This window comes from Zerene cesonia, chromosome Z, assembly GCF_012273895.1.
Source record: "Zerene cesonia ecotype Mississippi chromosome Z, Zerene_cesonia_1.1, whole genome shotgun sequence".
In the NCBI taxonomy this organism is placed as follows: Eukaryota; Metazoa; Arthropoda; class Insecta; order Lepidoptera; family Pieridae; genus Zerene; species Zerene cesonia.
This window is the reverse complement of record NC_052122.1, coordinates 5,073,517-5,090,935: the sequence shown is the minus strand read 5'-3', so window position 1 is coordinate 5,090,935 and position 17,419 is coordinate 5,073,517. Positions and strand designations below refer to the sequence as shown.

Genomic DNA, 17,419 nt, shown 5'->3' with positions numbered 1-17,419 from the left:
ACCGCAGGGTCTACCGATAGATGTATCTGAGTGAATACTTTTCGTTCTATATTTTGAATTTGACTACATACTATATGTAACTATATTTAATCAATAGGAATTTTAACATGTTTTAAAGTAGGATAAAGTAAAGGAGAAATAAAAAGCATAGTTTTCACTATTAATGGACGACAAAGAATATTGAAGATTGATATTAAATGTTAATATAATAAATATATCCCAATTGCATTAAATTAATTTATGAGTTATATAAATAACAGCAGTCTATTGATGTGATGTACATTTAAATATTTGAGTATCTCTATATTTTTACACGGGCTAGACATTGGAAGTTTATTTAATTTTATTCCCACAGTAATCCCCAAAACCCATTCGTTGTAGACACGCGACCTTCAAATGTGACAGAAAATCATTAAAATGTTATACTGCGTGAGTGACGTACAATTCGATTCCCTAGCTTCTAAAACATATGATTAGACATGTTTCCTTGTTTGTTTGTGACTCAAAAACCAATTGATCGATATTTACCGGTTTATCTTGGATAGCTTCATTTATATAATTAGTTCATATATTTTTTTCATCTCCGGTAAAGCCCAGCGAATTCGTTACAAACATCTAGAAATGTGATAACATTTAAAATTTCATCCAATTACATTTTGTTATCGTTCAATTTATTAGCAAAGTATATTTACATACAGATTTAGGTGCTAATAGTTTACGCTCCACAAGGAAACAAACTGGGGTAATTGGATTTCATTCGGTTATTATAGTGGTGAACATGGATGGCAATGATAACGTTGTACTCGGCACATGTTTCAAGGAAATTCCCCGATACTAATGCTACTGAGTAGCTCTATAGTACTCTTTGTGAAATAGATTTAAATATTAAGTTTTCTATAATAAATGAAATGTACACTGGAGCTTTTCGCTACTTATTATTAACTGCATTTTTTACTACGTAGCCAAGAAAGAGTAACATATATATAGATATAAAAATTACGAATTTCTTACAAATTGTGTATTTTGAACGGCATATTTAATACATTACTTACACAGTTATAATTGTTCGGCTTAGCCTAGCGACACATCACAGAGAAGGGCGAGACTACGAAAGGGATGGCAACCCTCCGCATTGACCTCCAGTCGTAACATTGTTATGGGCGCTTTGAACTTAAGTAACCTCGATGAAACCATTTTTCTTACAGCGTTTCTTTAAACCTATATCTTCAAATTGAAATAGCTTACTTTTCGTTTACAGTTTATTTAATATTTGTTGAGTGCTATATATTGATGAGAATTACTATATATAGCATAGCTTATATATATTATAATTATTGTATGGTAAACACATATTTGTTTACCATACAAATATTATAATTTAAATTTATTCATTCATAGTAACGTGAAACGTAAACAGGATTATGTATATTATACCAACCTTTAGCGCTCGTTGTATTACGGTGACCCGTGTATGCATGAGAGTAGCTTAAGATGAAGAACTACTTCTGCATATGGAATTTTTCTAACAGAAGTTTTATTACTAAAGCGAAAACACGAGGCTTTTTACACGTTTCTCGTTTTGAATGTGGCACAAACGGAATACGTAAGACGCAAAGTTAGACTTCTATCAAAAATTCGTTATTAGATTATTAGAAGTTACTATGTGGTAGTCGAGCACGCTTCGGCACGAATTGGGCCAGCTCGCACCGGGGAAGTATCACACCCCCACAGAAGACCGGCGTGAAATAGCATTATGCTGTGTTTTGTTCGGTGAGTGGGGGAACCGGAGGCATATCCTTTTCCTCCTCCTTTCCTTTATTCCTCTCGCCAATCCTTTCTTAATCCCTTTCCAAAAAAGTCGGCAATCCATTTGTAGAGGCGTAAGGTCTGTAATGGACTTTATGCCTCTCTAAATGTTCATGGGCGCTGGTAACGCTTACCATCAGGCGTCCCACCAGCTCCATTGCTGACTGTGACATTAAAAAAAAAAAGATATGTCATTTACTAACCATGTATTTTGTTAGAATTTTAAATATATACACTTTATATTATTACCTACTAGAGACTAACTATCAAATATTTGTTAAATATGTATTGTCAGTTCTAAAAATGAGGCACTATTTAGTAGCAAATATGTCGTGCAACGATCTATATTCATTTTTGCAACGAAAATTTAGATATTATACAGCTGAATAGTGATTAGTAGGCATCATACTATTCACAAACACCAATTAGTCCGATTTCTATCACATTATTCGTAATTCCCAAAGGGAGAATGTACGCTAGACACTTCATTATAATATATCCACGTGGTACAGCTAGTTTAGAAGGCTTGATATAGACTAAGCTGATGGTATTGAATCAATATTAATTCCCAAATGCTGTAGCTGTTACATGGATTATTAGCTGTTATGATTTACAATGTGAAGTACACTCAAAGCGCTTTATGGAATACTGAAATTATATTCGTATATTTAATTATATAAAATGTTATTAGATTATTTCAATGATTGTGTATTAAATATAATTACGTTTTATCCGCAGCTTACGTTAGCTTTATTATTTTATACTATATATCTTGATCCCGCGGTTTCACTCGCGTGGTACTCAGATAAAAAGTGGCAATTGTGCATGCAACTGGGCTTATCCAGAGCATTCAGCCTTTTTTAAATAAAAGATTAACTATCATACATCCATACATTATTTATGTTTGGCTTTTACATTAGCACAATTTTGGTAGGGACGAAATATAATGCGAAATTCGCACGCATGTTAGAGTCGAAGTGCGTTAGCGGAAATTTATTCGTAACTAGGAGTATATGTAGGTTATTTCGGATTATAAATTGAAATTCTAAACAACTCGTACACTTACTTGTGAGTAATAATTTACAAAAACAGACAGTAGAAGTTAACAAGCAAAGTTCTCGTTACAGCACACACAGCTACATACAGGTAATATTTAAGGATTGTGTTATGCGAAACGGTTTAATCTACGAATTTTAATTTCACGGTTTTGAGGTGAATGATAAATGTGATGGAAATCGAATGGAGGCTATAAAATGGCAATGGGCTAAGAGCTTGCACTAAATCTAGTACATGTTATTAATTACTCATAAAATTAACATATTTATATGAAGGGTAAAATAAAACGGATGTCCTGTAATGTAGTAATGTGATTTTTATTAACTGATTTTTTAAAGAATTAAAATCATCAAATGTAACATTTATCGAAAGCTCTCTCTCTCCCAGGCATGACTTATGGTAATATGTTACTGATATTTATTTACCTATTTTATTCTTATAATTATAAAAATATGATAAAAATGAAATATGTAAATTTTTAATATAGTTGTAAGCTGATATTTGATATTCATAAACCGCGCGCGTTTATACCTCTAGTTATCGAAAAGTGTAATTATACGAACAAAACTTCTAATTATAAATTTCGATATATATAAAGGATAACTAAAAAAAGATAAGCAATGCATAAGTTAAATAAAAATAAACGCTTATTACAAAGATACATGAACTTTCAAACGATAGAGATGTAAGACGAAATCAAATCGTCCCGAATTACTTTTGATCCTACATTTTTCGCAGTTAGCTCTCTATCTACCACTTAGGCACGCTAAGAGCGTCGAGTAGCCGTCATCGACCGCACGAGCTCCCAGTGTCACATTGCCAACACGGTATTTCTCACCGTGTATCAGACAATTTATAAAACCGAATCGATGCCTTTGAACGATGATTACAATTTGATTCGGCTATTTTTCATAATATGGTCAGATCTTAAGGTCGGTGTGGAATTCGAAGCCATTGGATAGATTGTAATGTATGTTTTTATTTCATTATTATATAATTTAACATGTTCCTCAAAAGTTTTTATAGTTTTTGTAGTATTTAATTTGTATATTTACTATACCATAAGGAAGTTACATTATTAATTGAATCATGACAATATTTGCCTCTTCATAAGCATCATACCATATTGAAATATAAAAATATGAATTTTGCTGATACAGTAACATAGTGAATTGACAAAATATAAACAAATAAATTAATACGTACGCCTTCTCTTATAAGGGTTGCGTAGTTAATTTAGAAGCCATGTAAGTTTTATTATATCTGACTGTCTGTATTTTTCATAAACTAAGAGCCTATCAAACTCAAATTTTATGAGAAGTGAGATTATAAACCGAATATATCATAGTTATGTATTATACCGAGAATTCACATTTGCTAAACGAGTCGTCCGCCGAATGCAAGTTGCGAGCCAATGGATCTCTCGAAGCGGGACTTCTATTTCTGTTTTTTTTTAATGAACTGAACCTAACTTAACTCAACGAATACCTATTGTACAATATAAGCGTGCCATATAATCAGATTATAGTCTATCGAAAAATAATTGCAAGCAGTATTCACCATATCTCTTTGTTTTTATCTCAATTACGTTTGACGCTTGCTAAATATAAAGGAATGCAAATTATAATTGGAAACTGTGTACTTGTTATCATACTCGCATTCAAGAAATGTTTTAAAATGTTTCATATTTAACTTTCATGATATTGAAATAATATTTTGTTGTGCTGTTTATCTTCTCAATATGAGCTGAAATTATGTAAATAAGAAAAATGAACGCTGCTATTATGTTAAAGTTATAAATAGTCAAATTTATATAGGTACTTGGTAAACGTGGCAACATCGTTTTATTTATCGTTGTTTTAAATAATTTTTCTTCGTGAATCTTTGAATATAATTGGTTCGACAATTAGATTAGATTAGAGAGATTATGAGAGATAAAGCGTTCATTGAATAAAAATACATTAATAAATACCGTCACTTTTGATAAAGAGGAGGTATCTTATCAATCTGTTAATACTTTAATTGTAATAAGTCTAATAAATAGTGCATTTGTAACTGGAGAAATATTTTAATTTGTACAAATAAGTTAAATAAAACCAGATTTTAACAATTACTTTAAGTTACGCAGGAAAGCTCGAGCTTAATCGGAAACCGGAAAGTGGGTCAAAATTTATTTCTAAGATTTAACTAGACTGTAAATAAGTAAGATAGAAATTTCTTCAGAATTGCCGAAAATATGGTTTAATATACCCAAAAAAATACATACCTACAGAGAACGTCCTCCATTTTTTGAAGTCGGTTAAAAGGGTTTGCACAATTCATTCATAATGTTGTGAATATTATATAGCAGTAGCATCGCTAATGCTCGGTATTTGGTGAAAATGTATGATTTGATGTTAATATGAACTTTTTATTTTAGATTTACCTTAAAAGTAAATATATATAATACAAATTATAGAGAAATTAGGATTTCCTGATACGTTAAATTTCGTTGTTTATGTATATGAATTATATGTTTCAATATCAAAGGCTGACTCTAGACAAGTATCTCATATAAAACATTTTAGCATTCAAGCAAATATTTCGGACTCATATATAATTATTGCCGATTTTTAAAAACAATCTTTCATGCTTAGCCTATAACAATATTTTGTGTGTCGGCTTTAAGTATTAAACCTTACAAGTGATAATGTTTTTTTCTGTTTATGCGAATGACCTGGTACAAGGTTTCCCAAACTAGCGAATATTGAGTAAGCCCTGTAAAATGTCACACAAACCGATCGAACCAACCGCTGCCGCGCCGGGAAAAAGTCCTCCCCTTTACTACCCCACACCTATGTGCGGTCGGATTTCCTAATATGGTTGACATTAAAACACACGACCGCAATAAATCGGACACAAACTCATTTCGATTAAAAGTAACTCGAGTTTGAAGTTGTCAAAACGTGTCATGGCAAAACATAGGAAACAATTCCGACAGTCCCATTAAATATCTTTTTGATGTTGTATTTAAATGAAGTAATACAGAGTTGTATTTAATTCTTGTTTGTTATTTGATAAGTCTTTTATTCACATTAGTAACTGTTCAATTTCTTCGAAGCGGATCTCGAGTTTGAAAACTTGTATTAGGAGACTAATTGTATTTGGGTCGTAGCCCAGACAACTGAGGGAACCACTGATCTAGTAGACTGGGTTTTTGTTAGTTGCTGTTTGTTGTAATGTATTTGTTTAGAAAATGAAAGAAAGAAAGAAAGAAAGAAAATACATTTATTTATATAAGGTAAAATAAAAAAATGATCTAATTTACAACACAATAAACCTCATATAAACAGGAGATCCACTCAGTGTAAAAGAGTCTAAGCCCATTAAAGGAACTTAGACTCTCCACTGATTTTCAGTGGACACCACATTGACCCCCTGAAATGAGTTATCTTCATGCTAACAAATATTATACATTTTATTCTAAAGTTTAGAATGAGACAGGTATTTTATTGTAAATTGTTCAAATTATTTAAAAAAGTGTTCAACTTATTTATAGCTGTGCTCTCTGTTTATAACGGAAATAGTAATTAGTTTGAGTTAAAATACTGCTAAAATCACTTATGTCTAAGATTAATCAATTACTAACTGTTGCCCGCGACTTCATCCATATATATGGCTATGAACATAATATGAATATGTGTATTATAAGATTAATTGTATTTATGCTCATTAGTTTCGTTTTAAAACGCGTTTGTTAGCTTCACGTGTATGTTTGTTTGTTTATAACCGACTTGACTTGACTGATATCGTGTAATCCTGATTAAGATAACCAGGTTTAATTAATTTCCATACGTATACTCTGTATAAGAGCAAGTGAGACAATTTAGATGCCTCTATCATCAAAACGTATTTTTTAATTTTAATTTGTGAGATATCTCCCGTTTTGTGATTAGCTAGAGTATTCATTATTAGTATTTTGTATGGGAGCGAGCAAAAATCCCATTTGCAGTTACACAGAAAGCGGTGGTGGTGGAGAGTTTTCTACATTCAGCTTCACCCGCGACAGCAAAGGAAAAACTAGACAGCTTCGGGATTTAACCCGCATAGAACCGTTCCCGTGGGATTTCGAGGATAAAAACTTTATTTTACCCTTTCCCGGGGCCTAAACTATCTATGTACTAAATTTCACCCAAATCGATTAAGTGGTTTAGGCGTGAAGAAAATACGGACAGATTGAGTCACTTTCGTATTTATAATATTGGTAGATATATTGTCTCTCCAACCTACGGTATTTTATGTATTTTTTACTGTGGGGATGAAAAATATCGAACAATAACCTCTTGATTTAATCAATTAGCTACGTACATATGAGGTAAAAAACATTGAATTCTTAAACGCTGTCGTAAAATCTGTTCATACCGAATCTCAATCTCAAGTCCGTAATATCGGTATAAAAATAACCATACATTTACAAAAATTGCGGGCCAGTCAGTCTTTACCTACCAAATTTCAAATTAGTAGCACAAAAAGGACTTTCATATAAATTTCCAAGAGCCCTTAGACGCCCTTAATACAACCCTGTTGTAAATTTTGTTCTCAGTATACTACTAACTAGTAACTAGTAACTATGGACAACCTCCCTGCAAAAGATCAATTTGTAGTATTATAGATACACGATAATGATTCAAATTTGTTAGAGCCTTTCGATCCATCAAATCTGAAAAATTTGATCTTAATACATATGTATTAAGGCTTCTACTTAACGGCTATATAGCCTTTAAGTTGGTAGTACTATAAATTATCATACAATTTTACGAGAGCCCTTACACACCCTAAACACGACTCTGTTGTAAAATCCGTTCTTAGCGGACGTTTACTAATTATAAACAAACTCCCAGGTACATTTCTTCTTTTTACAGCAGTTTCACATCCATAGATATGGTTTAGCGAATAAAGCGTTCAATGTAAACTTAGCAACTTTAGTTCGAGTCGCACATATTAGCACATGCCCATTCGATATAGACGCTTTGATATTGACCCGGGTTAAAAAAGCAACTTGTTTCGGTTTTACAAAGCGCGCCCGTTCGTCAGCGTCACCTAGACAAAATACTGAAAATATCCAAACAGAATTTTGATAGCTTGATTTGTATTTTTTTTTTTCTTTCATTGTGCAACTGTTAAAAATGAAACGCGTTTGTTTGTAAGCTATGCAATCATTTATCTAGCCAGTATGCAAAGAAAGAGCAATGAGTAGTCAATTGACAAACATAACATTTTAAGATAATTAGTTCCTCGCTAAGTTCATCTGACTTCAAACATTTACATCATGAGCTCTTTGAGCATTTAATTATATGAAAATAAGGTAGGTACATAAATATAACATGACGAGAACAGTACGTTTCAATGAAAACTTAACTATTTAATCATCTACTCTCCTAAAACCTTTGCTAGAATGTTTCTCAGTTATGCCTTGTACAGTTGTGACATCATTACTGTTTATAGGTGTAACTTGGTTTAGTTATCAATTCACTAAGTCCCACGTCCCACCCCAGTCGATTTACTCGGTTGCTCCGTAGTTAAATTTAGCATAGGTTTTTTAGGTATAATAAGATTTATTAGATATATCAAAAGCGAATATCGCGAATCGTAGTCATTTTTATTACATACACTTCTCGCTTCATATGATCTTGCAATTCCATATGAAAATCCCTCTTTACCTTTCATTCATTCATTTATTTTTAGAAATCTAAGCTCACATAATTATTCGCATAAGTATAGGTTATATTATGAATAATGGAAGTACTACTGATGTATACTATAAGTAACATAGGAACAAAAGGGTATCTAATTGTATATTTGGACAGAATTTTCATAGACGATTCTCGATTACTCAACGTTTGAAAGAAAATTATCGGAAGAAACATCAGCAAACGAAACAAGTATAACAGATACAAATGGACTATTTATAGACGAATAACGAAACCATAAAAAATAAATAAACCTATTTACCTGTTCTATAAGGAACGACCGGGCGGAGAGAAACGAGAAAAGGAATCTGATGGTTAATGAGTGTTTTAAATGTAAGGAACGTTGAATGCAACTTAAGCTTTTAAAAGTATCTGTGTTCGCTAACATTTATATTAAATGAAATTAAAGCTGCTGTATTGACGCCTCGCTATTGCAACTGAATGTGGGTTTCATAAATGCAATTATATTATATCGTATCGTATTAAATTGAATTTTGGTTTCCCAATTATTTCAGAAAGGTACTACAAAAAGTAATTCACCGCTTGCAAATTTTCAAAGCTGCGCGATCCGTTAAAGTTAATGGTACACACGAGTTCGTATGAAAGTGTTTGCTGCGCCGGACAGCATTAGAATGGAACTTGTCACGGCAAAAATGTTCATACCATTCACACGTTGAAAATCCTTTGTTAATTTACAACTTGTTAGCTACATATGAAACTTTTACGTAATACTTTTTCAGGCAGCTAAGAAATGTACGAGTTCTTCAATCGGTTTTTTAATAAAAAAGACTAAAGTAATACGAATAAATTGAATAAAAGATTTTAAAAAGTATTGCTAGACGCGCGTGGCTAGAGTTCGACTGTTGATCATTATAATGAAGGTTTTATCTATGTAGACTCTATATTATATTAATGCTACTGAGCTCGGCTTTTAGCCTATACCCATTGATAAAGTAGCGATAATAAAAAGCGCAGCGCGATACTTATATCATTATTTTGTATCAGCTCGCTTCGCTTAAAAACATTTGAAGAGTTAATAAATATATTTTTTAACCTCGTCAAATTTGTTTGGAATTTAAAAATACATTTCATATTGGAAATTTATTCTAATTTAATTGGAGTTCAATGTACAATATTTTCGAATCAATTGGATTTGTGTTGAAAAACTTTTTATATACTACTTTTCGGGCACATTTAAAAATTCAGGAATGGATGAATTGCGATAATATACAAAGGAAATAGCTGCTCGGTATATTGTCTCATTTATTTTCGAATATTTTAATTTGTAAGGTATTGTGCTGTCTCGGTTAGAGATAATCAACAACAGTCTAAATTTGTTAGATTTATTCTTGTTAAAGATATCGCGGCTGCAGCTAACGTTGGCTCGTAAATATATTAATAATTACTATTCAAAAAATTAAAAGCGTTGCGACAATATGCCAGGATACTTTATCATTGATTATTCATTAAAAATTATAAACTTGTCTAGTAAGTAATTCACCTTTTTTGCTTTCATATGGAGAGAGATCATTGACTACTTCCAATTACTATCTCATTGATAATAAGAGTATGGGCTAGAAAATTGATCTTTTCACTTATTTCCGAAATTACACAGGACTGTACAAATCATACCTTCCACCCTTTTCGTGACAGCACGTACAACATCGGAAGAGTTTGCATCACTTCTGCTTTTTGTATTCACTCTCTGTTGTGAATAATTACTAGAGGATTGAATACAAACGTTCTAATTTGCGTTTACCGTCCTAGTAATTACGACTGCAAGTAGAACAATTATCGTGTATTTCAGTTGTGAATTTTTCCAATTTGAGGCTTTTGTAATGCTTTTGTACATTCCAACGAAGGTGTTGGTTGTATTTGAAGTAATCTTTTAAACTTTTGTTGGTGAATAGATACGTAGTATTTTTGCAGTCCAGCAGAGTGTGAGGGATACGCGTGTCAGATTATACATTTTCTCTTCCTTATAAAATTCATTTGCAACAAATTTATGAATTTTATGGATATACCTGTTATATATCACTCGTATCTCATCAATGAAAAATAATATTTGTAAAAAAGTTGATGAGACATAATTAGATGCTTATATTTACGAGTGGTAGTAACAGGGGTATACAAAAATAAAATCTCGATCATATACGAGGCGGACACTAAGGGTTCCGTACAAATAAAGTTAAAAGCAACGGCTGCATTCGGCTGCATCTGTTAAGCTCAATATTGGGAATCTATTTGCAACGAAATTTTTTTTTCGTTTGACGGAATTTCCAGTTACAGTTTATTCCCCCTTTATCTTTATACATAAAATAAATATTTTATTTTACTTTTTCAAATATATTATAAACATAGGTTCAATGATAAATTCTTATATCGCTAGAAAGTTGTTTAAAAAACCTTTATCAAAACTGGAAAACATTTAGAAAAATAAGATCATATTATGAAATTGACTGTAGGCACTAAAAACCTAACGGTCTCATACTACTTCTACCTTAAAACAAGCATTTTGTTTGACGGTTCTAAAATTGGCTGTTCAAAGAGTTGCAGCATGTGGCGGTTAAAAACAATAACAGACCTCTAGTATTGCAAAGGGCGGGACAATCACGACCTTTGACAGGAGCAATGCAAACAAAGTTGACACAACGTCCGATATCTCTTTATAGAACGAATGAAAAAATATGCAAAGCTTTAGCAAACCAATATTACTGTTTATTCAGAGCATTCGTATCATCACCCTTTTAAAATGTTTCAATATTGATTTGGAAATACAAACAAGTTCACTCAGCATTCACGGGAAACGTTCGCTTATATTAAACAAAAAGTAATAATTGCATGCCGCATCATTTAATTATATATACAATATTTTTCTGATTTGATTCTAATATCTTCAGCAGCTGCTATTGATAGAATGCCTTTTTTATGGCAAAGCAAGCCTAATGTTAAGTGGTCACCACAAATTATAAACAGTTTATAAACAGGTTAAAACTGAAAGCGATTTTAGTGACATACGCTCGTTTCTGACCTCCATTGTCGTAATTGTTCGAGAATACCAGAAGGAGTAAGTCGTAAGCCTGGCGACGTAAACTATCTCGTACTGATCAGTGTATTTATCTGCGTTTATTAGGTCATACATGGACTCTGTGAAACTGCACGTGCAGTGTAGGCGGTTGGGATTATTGAACTTTGGCATGGAAACTTCGTAGTGGAGTTGCAGTTTTGTTCTGAACATGTCCCGTGACGGAGATTTACGAGTAGCGGCACTAAATACGTAGCAAAACCGCGTGTGCCATTCCTAAATATTTTTCTCTGTTTAGGATAGTCGCATTGCGCTATTCCACAGCCTGTATTCACCTTAATCTACAACAGTTATACCTATATTTTACACATGCGTTACACTAAATACTTATCAGCAATGATATACTAATGTTTCATTTTAATGAATGCCAATATAAATAATGTATAGTGGTGAAAGCTACAATTTAAACAGGGCATGTTGGCGGCACTGCCCAATTAGTGGTTGACCACATAGTGCGTTGCCATATTTTCAGTTACCATGCCCATTAGAGATTAACTCTTTGTAGTGGCGAGCGGACAACGCATTTATTTCGATGGGTGTCTTTTATAAGGCAGACATTGATTGACTAATAAATACACAATTCGTCTAAATGCGGGGGTACATTTTGTAGATTTCGATAACGGGTAGAGCCATGCGGTAATCAATGTAACAGTATATACCGCATGATAATAGATGGCTTGAAAAGCCGTCACCAAAACGAATATCCGCTGCGCTGAAACGTAATATCAGTTACGAAATTTTAACTTATATCTTTAAACGAGCAGTTCTTGTGTATATATATATATATATATATATATATATATATATATATATATTAGAAAATGTCATATTCGTGTTTTATCGACTTAAACTTACTTTTTAACAAATAGGAGGCATTTGAGTAGTCCCAATTTTTTATGACTCTTCCTGACATCTATGGCGAATAATAATACTTAAATATAATTTCCAAAAAACACAATTTATAAAAAAACAAAAAAAAAAATACCGAGCAAAGCTCGGTTATCCAGGCACTAAACTTAATAAATGAATTGTAATATTAATTTTAACATTATTATCAGCTTTACAGATTTCATTTTTGCTTGTTGATAAGTAAGTGCTATATAACAATGATACTAATTACGTTAAATCAAGTTATATCAGCTATTTACAATATTTTTTATATAACAAAATTTGTTTCGATAGCATGACGAATTGTTATCGACTCCCTGAAGAGCACGCCTGTATAAATAAAACCAGTAACTTTTCATTGGTCTCACGCATTACTAAGTGGATTGTACACATCTTTTTTCTATTGCAGGTAGCGACAATACAAACAGCGACCGCTCAGTCTCACAGAAACACGTCCGAGAGCCGCAGTCTGTGAAAGTAAGTACTAATTGAAGATTTATCACTAATTACCTATAGAGTGAGTCCAGTGCCGTCAGACGACTTAGTTTCTAAAGGACAATTGAAAGATTTTGGGGCATCGATTGTTGAAAATGTGTATTGAATACCTGCTAAGTGATTAGTTGGCCAATTCGAGGTTTTGATGGTCAGGAAGATAATCAGAAATACAGTTAGCTTTATTTAAATTCAAATCATTTTTGTTTATAGATATTGTAATTTTATCAATCTTCTAATGAAAGGAATGAATTTAGATTTTTTTCTGTACCACAGAACATCAATTAAAAAATATATGGCTAATGCCTTTTTCAAACATTAAATCTGCGGGATGTAAATTATAATACGAACGACGTTTTAATTACATTATAATGGTATATACATGTGGAAACTTGTAATTGCCCTTATTCTCTTTTTTCACTTTACTACGATTGTATTTACAGCTGTGTTTTATTTTAATTAAATAAATAAATAAATATTTCGCTCGCGGCTTCGCTTTCGTAGCAAAGAAAAAGGTAGACAGTTTCGGGGGTTTTTTCTTTCAAACTATAACTACATCAAATTCCATCCAAAGCGGCTATGTGGTCTTGTGGCTAGAAGAAGAGAAGGACAGAGTTACTTTCGCATTAATAATTTTAGTTGGGATATTAAATAATGCATAACGTATATAAAGAAAGAACTGTGTGCATTCAATGATATTATTTTAAACATATCTATGTTTATACCGAAAGCTTGGATATATAAGATACTATCCACTACCTTCGCTAAATTCGATTATTGTTTGATAAACACGTGGACATTAAATTTATTAGAAAATATTCAAAATAATAGTGTTACAAGTTAAAGCATCGATTATTATCTATTATTACAGATAAGATTGGGGTATTGCGTGCAACTTTTCAATTTGCTTTTGTGTTATTTACAAATATAAAAATCACTCAATTATTATACGCAAAAGGCTTCTTTTGCTGCACTTTTTTACAATTATTGTTGAAATGTGAAGAAAATCGTTTTTCTTTTTGTTACAGCTGCAGCAATGTCCAGTGGTGCGTTCCAGTCAGGCAGAAATTGACACAGTCTCCATTTTTCCAAAATTTGACTTTCAGGTAAGCTCGGCATCAATCAAATATTGTTTGTATTTAATTATATATATTTTTATCGTCCTATTCAAAAAATATATGTTTTACAAATATTATTCCATGACATTAAATAAAAATGTAACATTAACAGTAGGTTATTATTTTGCAATTTAAGTTTGCTTCAGATTAACAATTATAAAACGAATATTGTATTCACATGAAAACGATCAATCGATAATGTTACAACCCACATTTGACATTGCATGCATAAATTAATTAAACTCTTAATGACGTGCTTACTCCAATAATTATTTTTTATATGCAAGCAAAGTCGAATGATCTGGCACAAACAAAACTGTTTTACAGCGTATGTTTTTTAAAGTGGAATGTAAAAAACAACTTTGAAACATTAGACATACAAGGTTTTACCATTTCCATTTAGCGGACACGTGAAAAACTAGAGTGATATCGGATAAAATGACATATGCATATGAATGAATCGTTGAAAATAGCAAAAATCAATCAATCCAGGGCTCTTTCGGCACGCATCTATCTCTATGGATGCTTGGCTATTTATGCAAAAATATAAGCCAGTTAAAATAAGATTGAAAAAGTAATAAATATTGTACATTAAGTGACGTTTATAAAGAGTTTATTTAATGTCAAGAAAACACTTTGTAAAATGGTTATTGCGATAGTTTATAACCGAACGTCTGGTCTGTTTATAATTAATCCAAAAACGAAGGAGGTTACCTCATTTCGAACGTTTCTTTTTATGTGTGTTTATGGATCGATTTTGATAATTCTTTTTTGTTGGAAATGAAATATCTCAACAGTGATTCCGTGACGAGAAAAGCAGAATCTAAGAGTAGACCTCGGATTATTTTGAGAGGATTTTTCAAAAATCACACGGGTGACTGCAGCGATTGTTCATTCATTGTTTTTGCATTAATGATGTAGCCGAAACGCTGACGAGGGAACTTCTCAACATTTGCAGCAGTTATCTTGTGCCTGAGCTTGATTAATTGTAATTATTAGGTGATGATGACGAAGGACAGTTAGAGGAACTCCTTATCGGTTTATAGTAGCAACCTTTTGTTGTGCTGGTAATACGCCAAAATGTACAATTTTGAACCTACTGTATTTTATTGACTATTCAAAATATTTTAGAGTAGGTACATGGCAATATACTCAAATGATAAAATTCTTACCAATCTATGAGAATGTTTGTATGAATCAATAGAAGTTCGCATTTTAAATTAAAAAGTTCATTGTAGCTAGCGGAGGTATAGTTGGATTTATTTTAAGACCGGCTGACCTGTGCTCACTTCGCTGAGCGTCTAACAATATAATTTTTAATTAAAACTTACCTATTATTAATCACAAACAAATAAAGATAGTCTATTTCCAAGGTGAAATAATGTTTACATTGTAATAATCAAGATTACGTCACAAAAACAAACCCACAAACTAACGAACTTTACGTCCCTCATAATGTGTATGAATAGCGAGTACGCTTGTGTTTGTGTGTATACTCGTGTTCTGGAATATTCTGCACTGTTGGCTTCAATGAAAACTGGTCACAGAAGCTGAGATTCCATCAAAAAGGCTATCTTGCAAGACTTGCGGAAACCATTACTGTCCACTTAGTTAAATAGTCATGTTGTTAATTATATTTCCAAAATAGCACGCTAAGTAATTTTTTATTTTTATCTTTCGTAATAAACGTCCACTATATTAATTATTATTAAAAAATATTTTGCATAGACGTGTATAAATCACGATGTATATATGTATTAATAAAAAAAAATTGAAATTGCCAGAATTTTCGGTTGTGATGTTCATAATTTTTAAACTTGAATGACCTCAAGATGCTCTGAGTGTTATCTAACTCACAAAAAAAAATTATTGAGTTCGAATTACGTGTTATGGTGTTACGACGCTTGGTGTACCTACACATTTTAACTTTATTTACTTTCATATAGTCATAGTCAAGCCACAAGAAGTTATAATTTAATTTTAATATATAAGTAAAAAGAAGGTATTTTTAATCATGGTTCAATATGTAACAGTTCCATTTTGTCTCATACAAAATTTACAACTAACTACGAGTCGTCGGTGACATTAATTAGTGTCAACAGCTTCGCTGGACTAAAATAGTCTTGAAAAGAAAAAATCCTCACTTAATGAGAAAATTAGAGCAGCTGTTTATTTTTCGCACAAAATACAAAATACGAAATACGCACTTGACACAGTATCAAGAGTCGCATGTGAGCCTTTGCTAATAGCTTCGTACAATCTACTGAAAACTTGAAAAGCTTCGCAAGTCATAACTCATCGCAGTTGTCGTTTAGTTCCAATTTGGATTGAGCGATGTTAAACCCATGTAATACCAAGTGGTGTTACGATTTGACAAACATTTTCCTTTCTAATTGTTCTTTGTCATTGCGAGCCATTTGTGACATTGTTAACTCGGGATGGCGAACAGTGTTTTTTTAATACATTTTGTCATCATCTGTAAATCGACGGCAAATAGAACTGATGTATAAAAACCTAATCTAAGTTTATTTTATTTGAAGTACAATATGACATTTTCTTAAAAATAATGAATGACTTTGTTATAGCTAGTGTTCATATTATTCTAAAACTAGTAGATACGTATTTATGGAACAGTAAGAGTATTATAGCGAACTTCCTGTACCTATACATTAGTTTGAATAAGTTATATACACGTTTAAACTATGAACTGGGCAATTCATTAGCTCACACCAAATGTATTTCGATTTGCTCTGATTTATATTTGGGAGAATGAGGTAACTGAAATATTGTTGACGTTTACAAAGCCTTAATTTAAGATAATGAATGGTTCAACTATAACATGACAGATGTGAACTCGCTCCTAAATGAATGGAATTTGGCTGGAATGAATATTGAATTATTATGATATAACGGATTGTAAAGGGGCTTCCATTAATAAAGTGAGTAAATCAAGGGATGGGTTCCATTTAAATCTCACGTTAATTAATCACGTATTTTTTTTAATTATTTTATTTTTTTATTTGGAATAAGAAAAATTAGAACAATTAGAAATAAAACAAGAACAACATAGGTTTACACAGGTGTAAAATAATGAGAATTAATTATATTTATTTACTAAAATATGCGACGGCATTTCGGTATTCTAGCAAGGTGTAATCCTATAGAAGTTCGTCTAGTTTGTTGTCAATAAGAATACTGAGCATTTCATTCATCTTTAAAAATAATTCCATTGTATTTACATTTGA

General features: G+C 31.9%; 1 protein-coding gene across 1 annotated transcript in view; it reads left to right on the top strand.

Annotated features, from left to right (window-relative positions):
* The window catches only part of LOC119835404 (alpha-mannosidase 2), a 66,580-nt gene that overhangs the window by 38,486 nt on the left and 10,675 nt on the right, over positions 1-17,419 (top strand). Inside the window, exons 3-4 of the mRNA XM_038360171.1 lie at positions 12,974-13,041; positions 14,085-14,162. Coding sequence (XP_038216099.1) covers positions 12,974-13,041; positions 14,085-14,162 — 146 coding nt within the window. The remainder of the gene's footprint in view (positions 1-12,973; positions 13,042-14,084; positions 14,163-17,419) is intronic.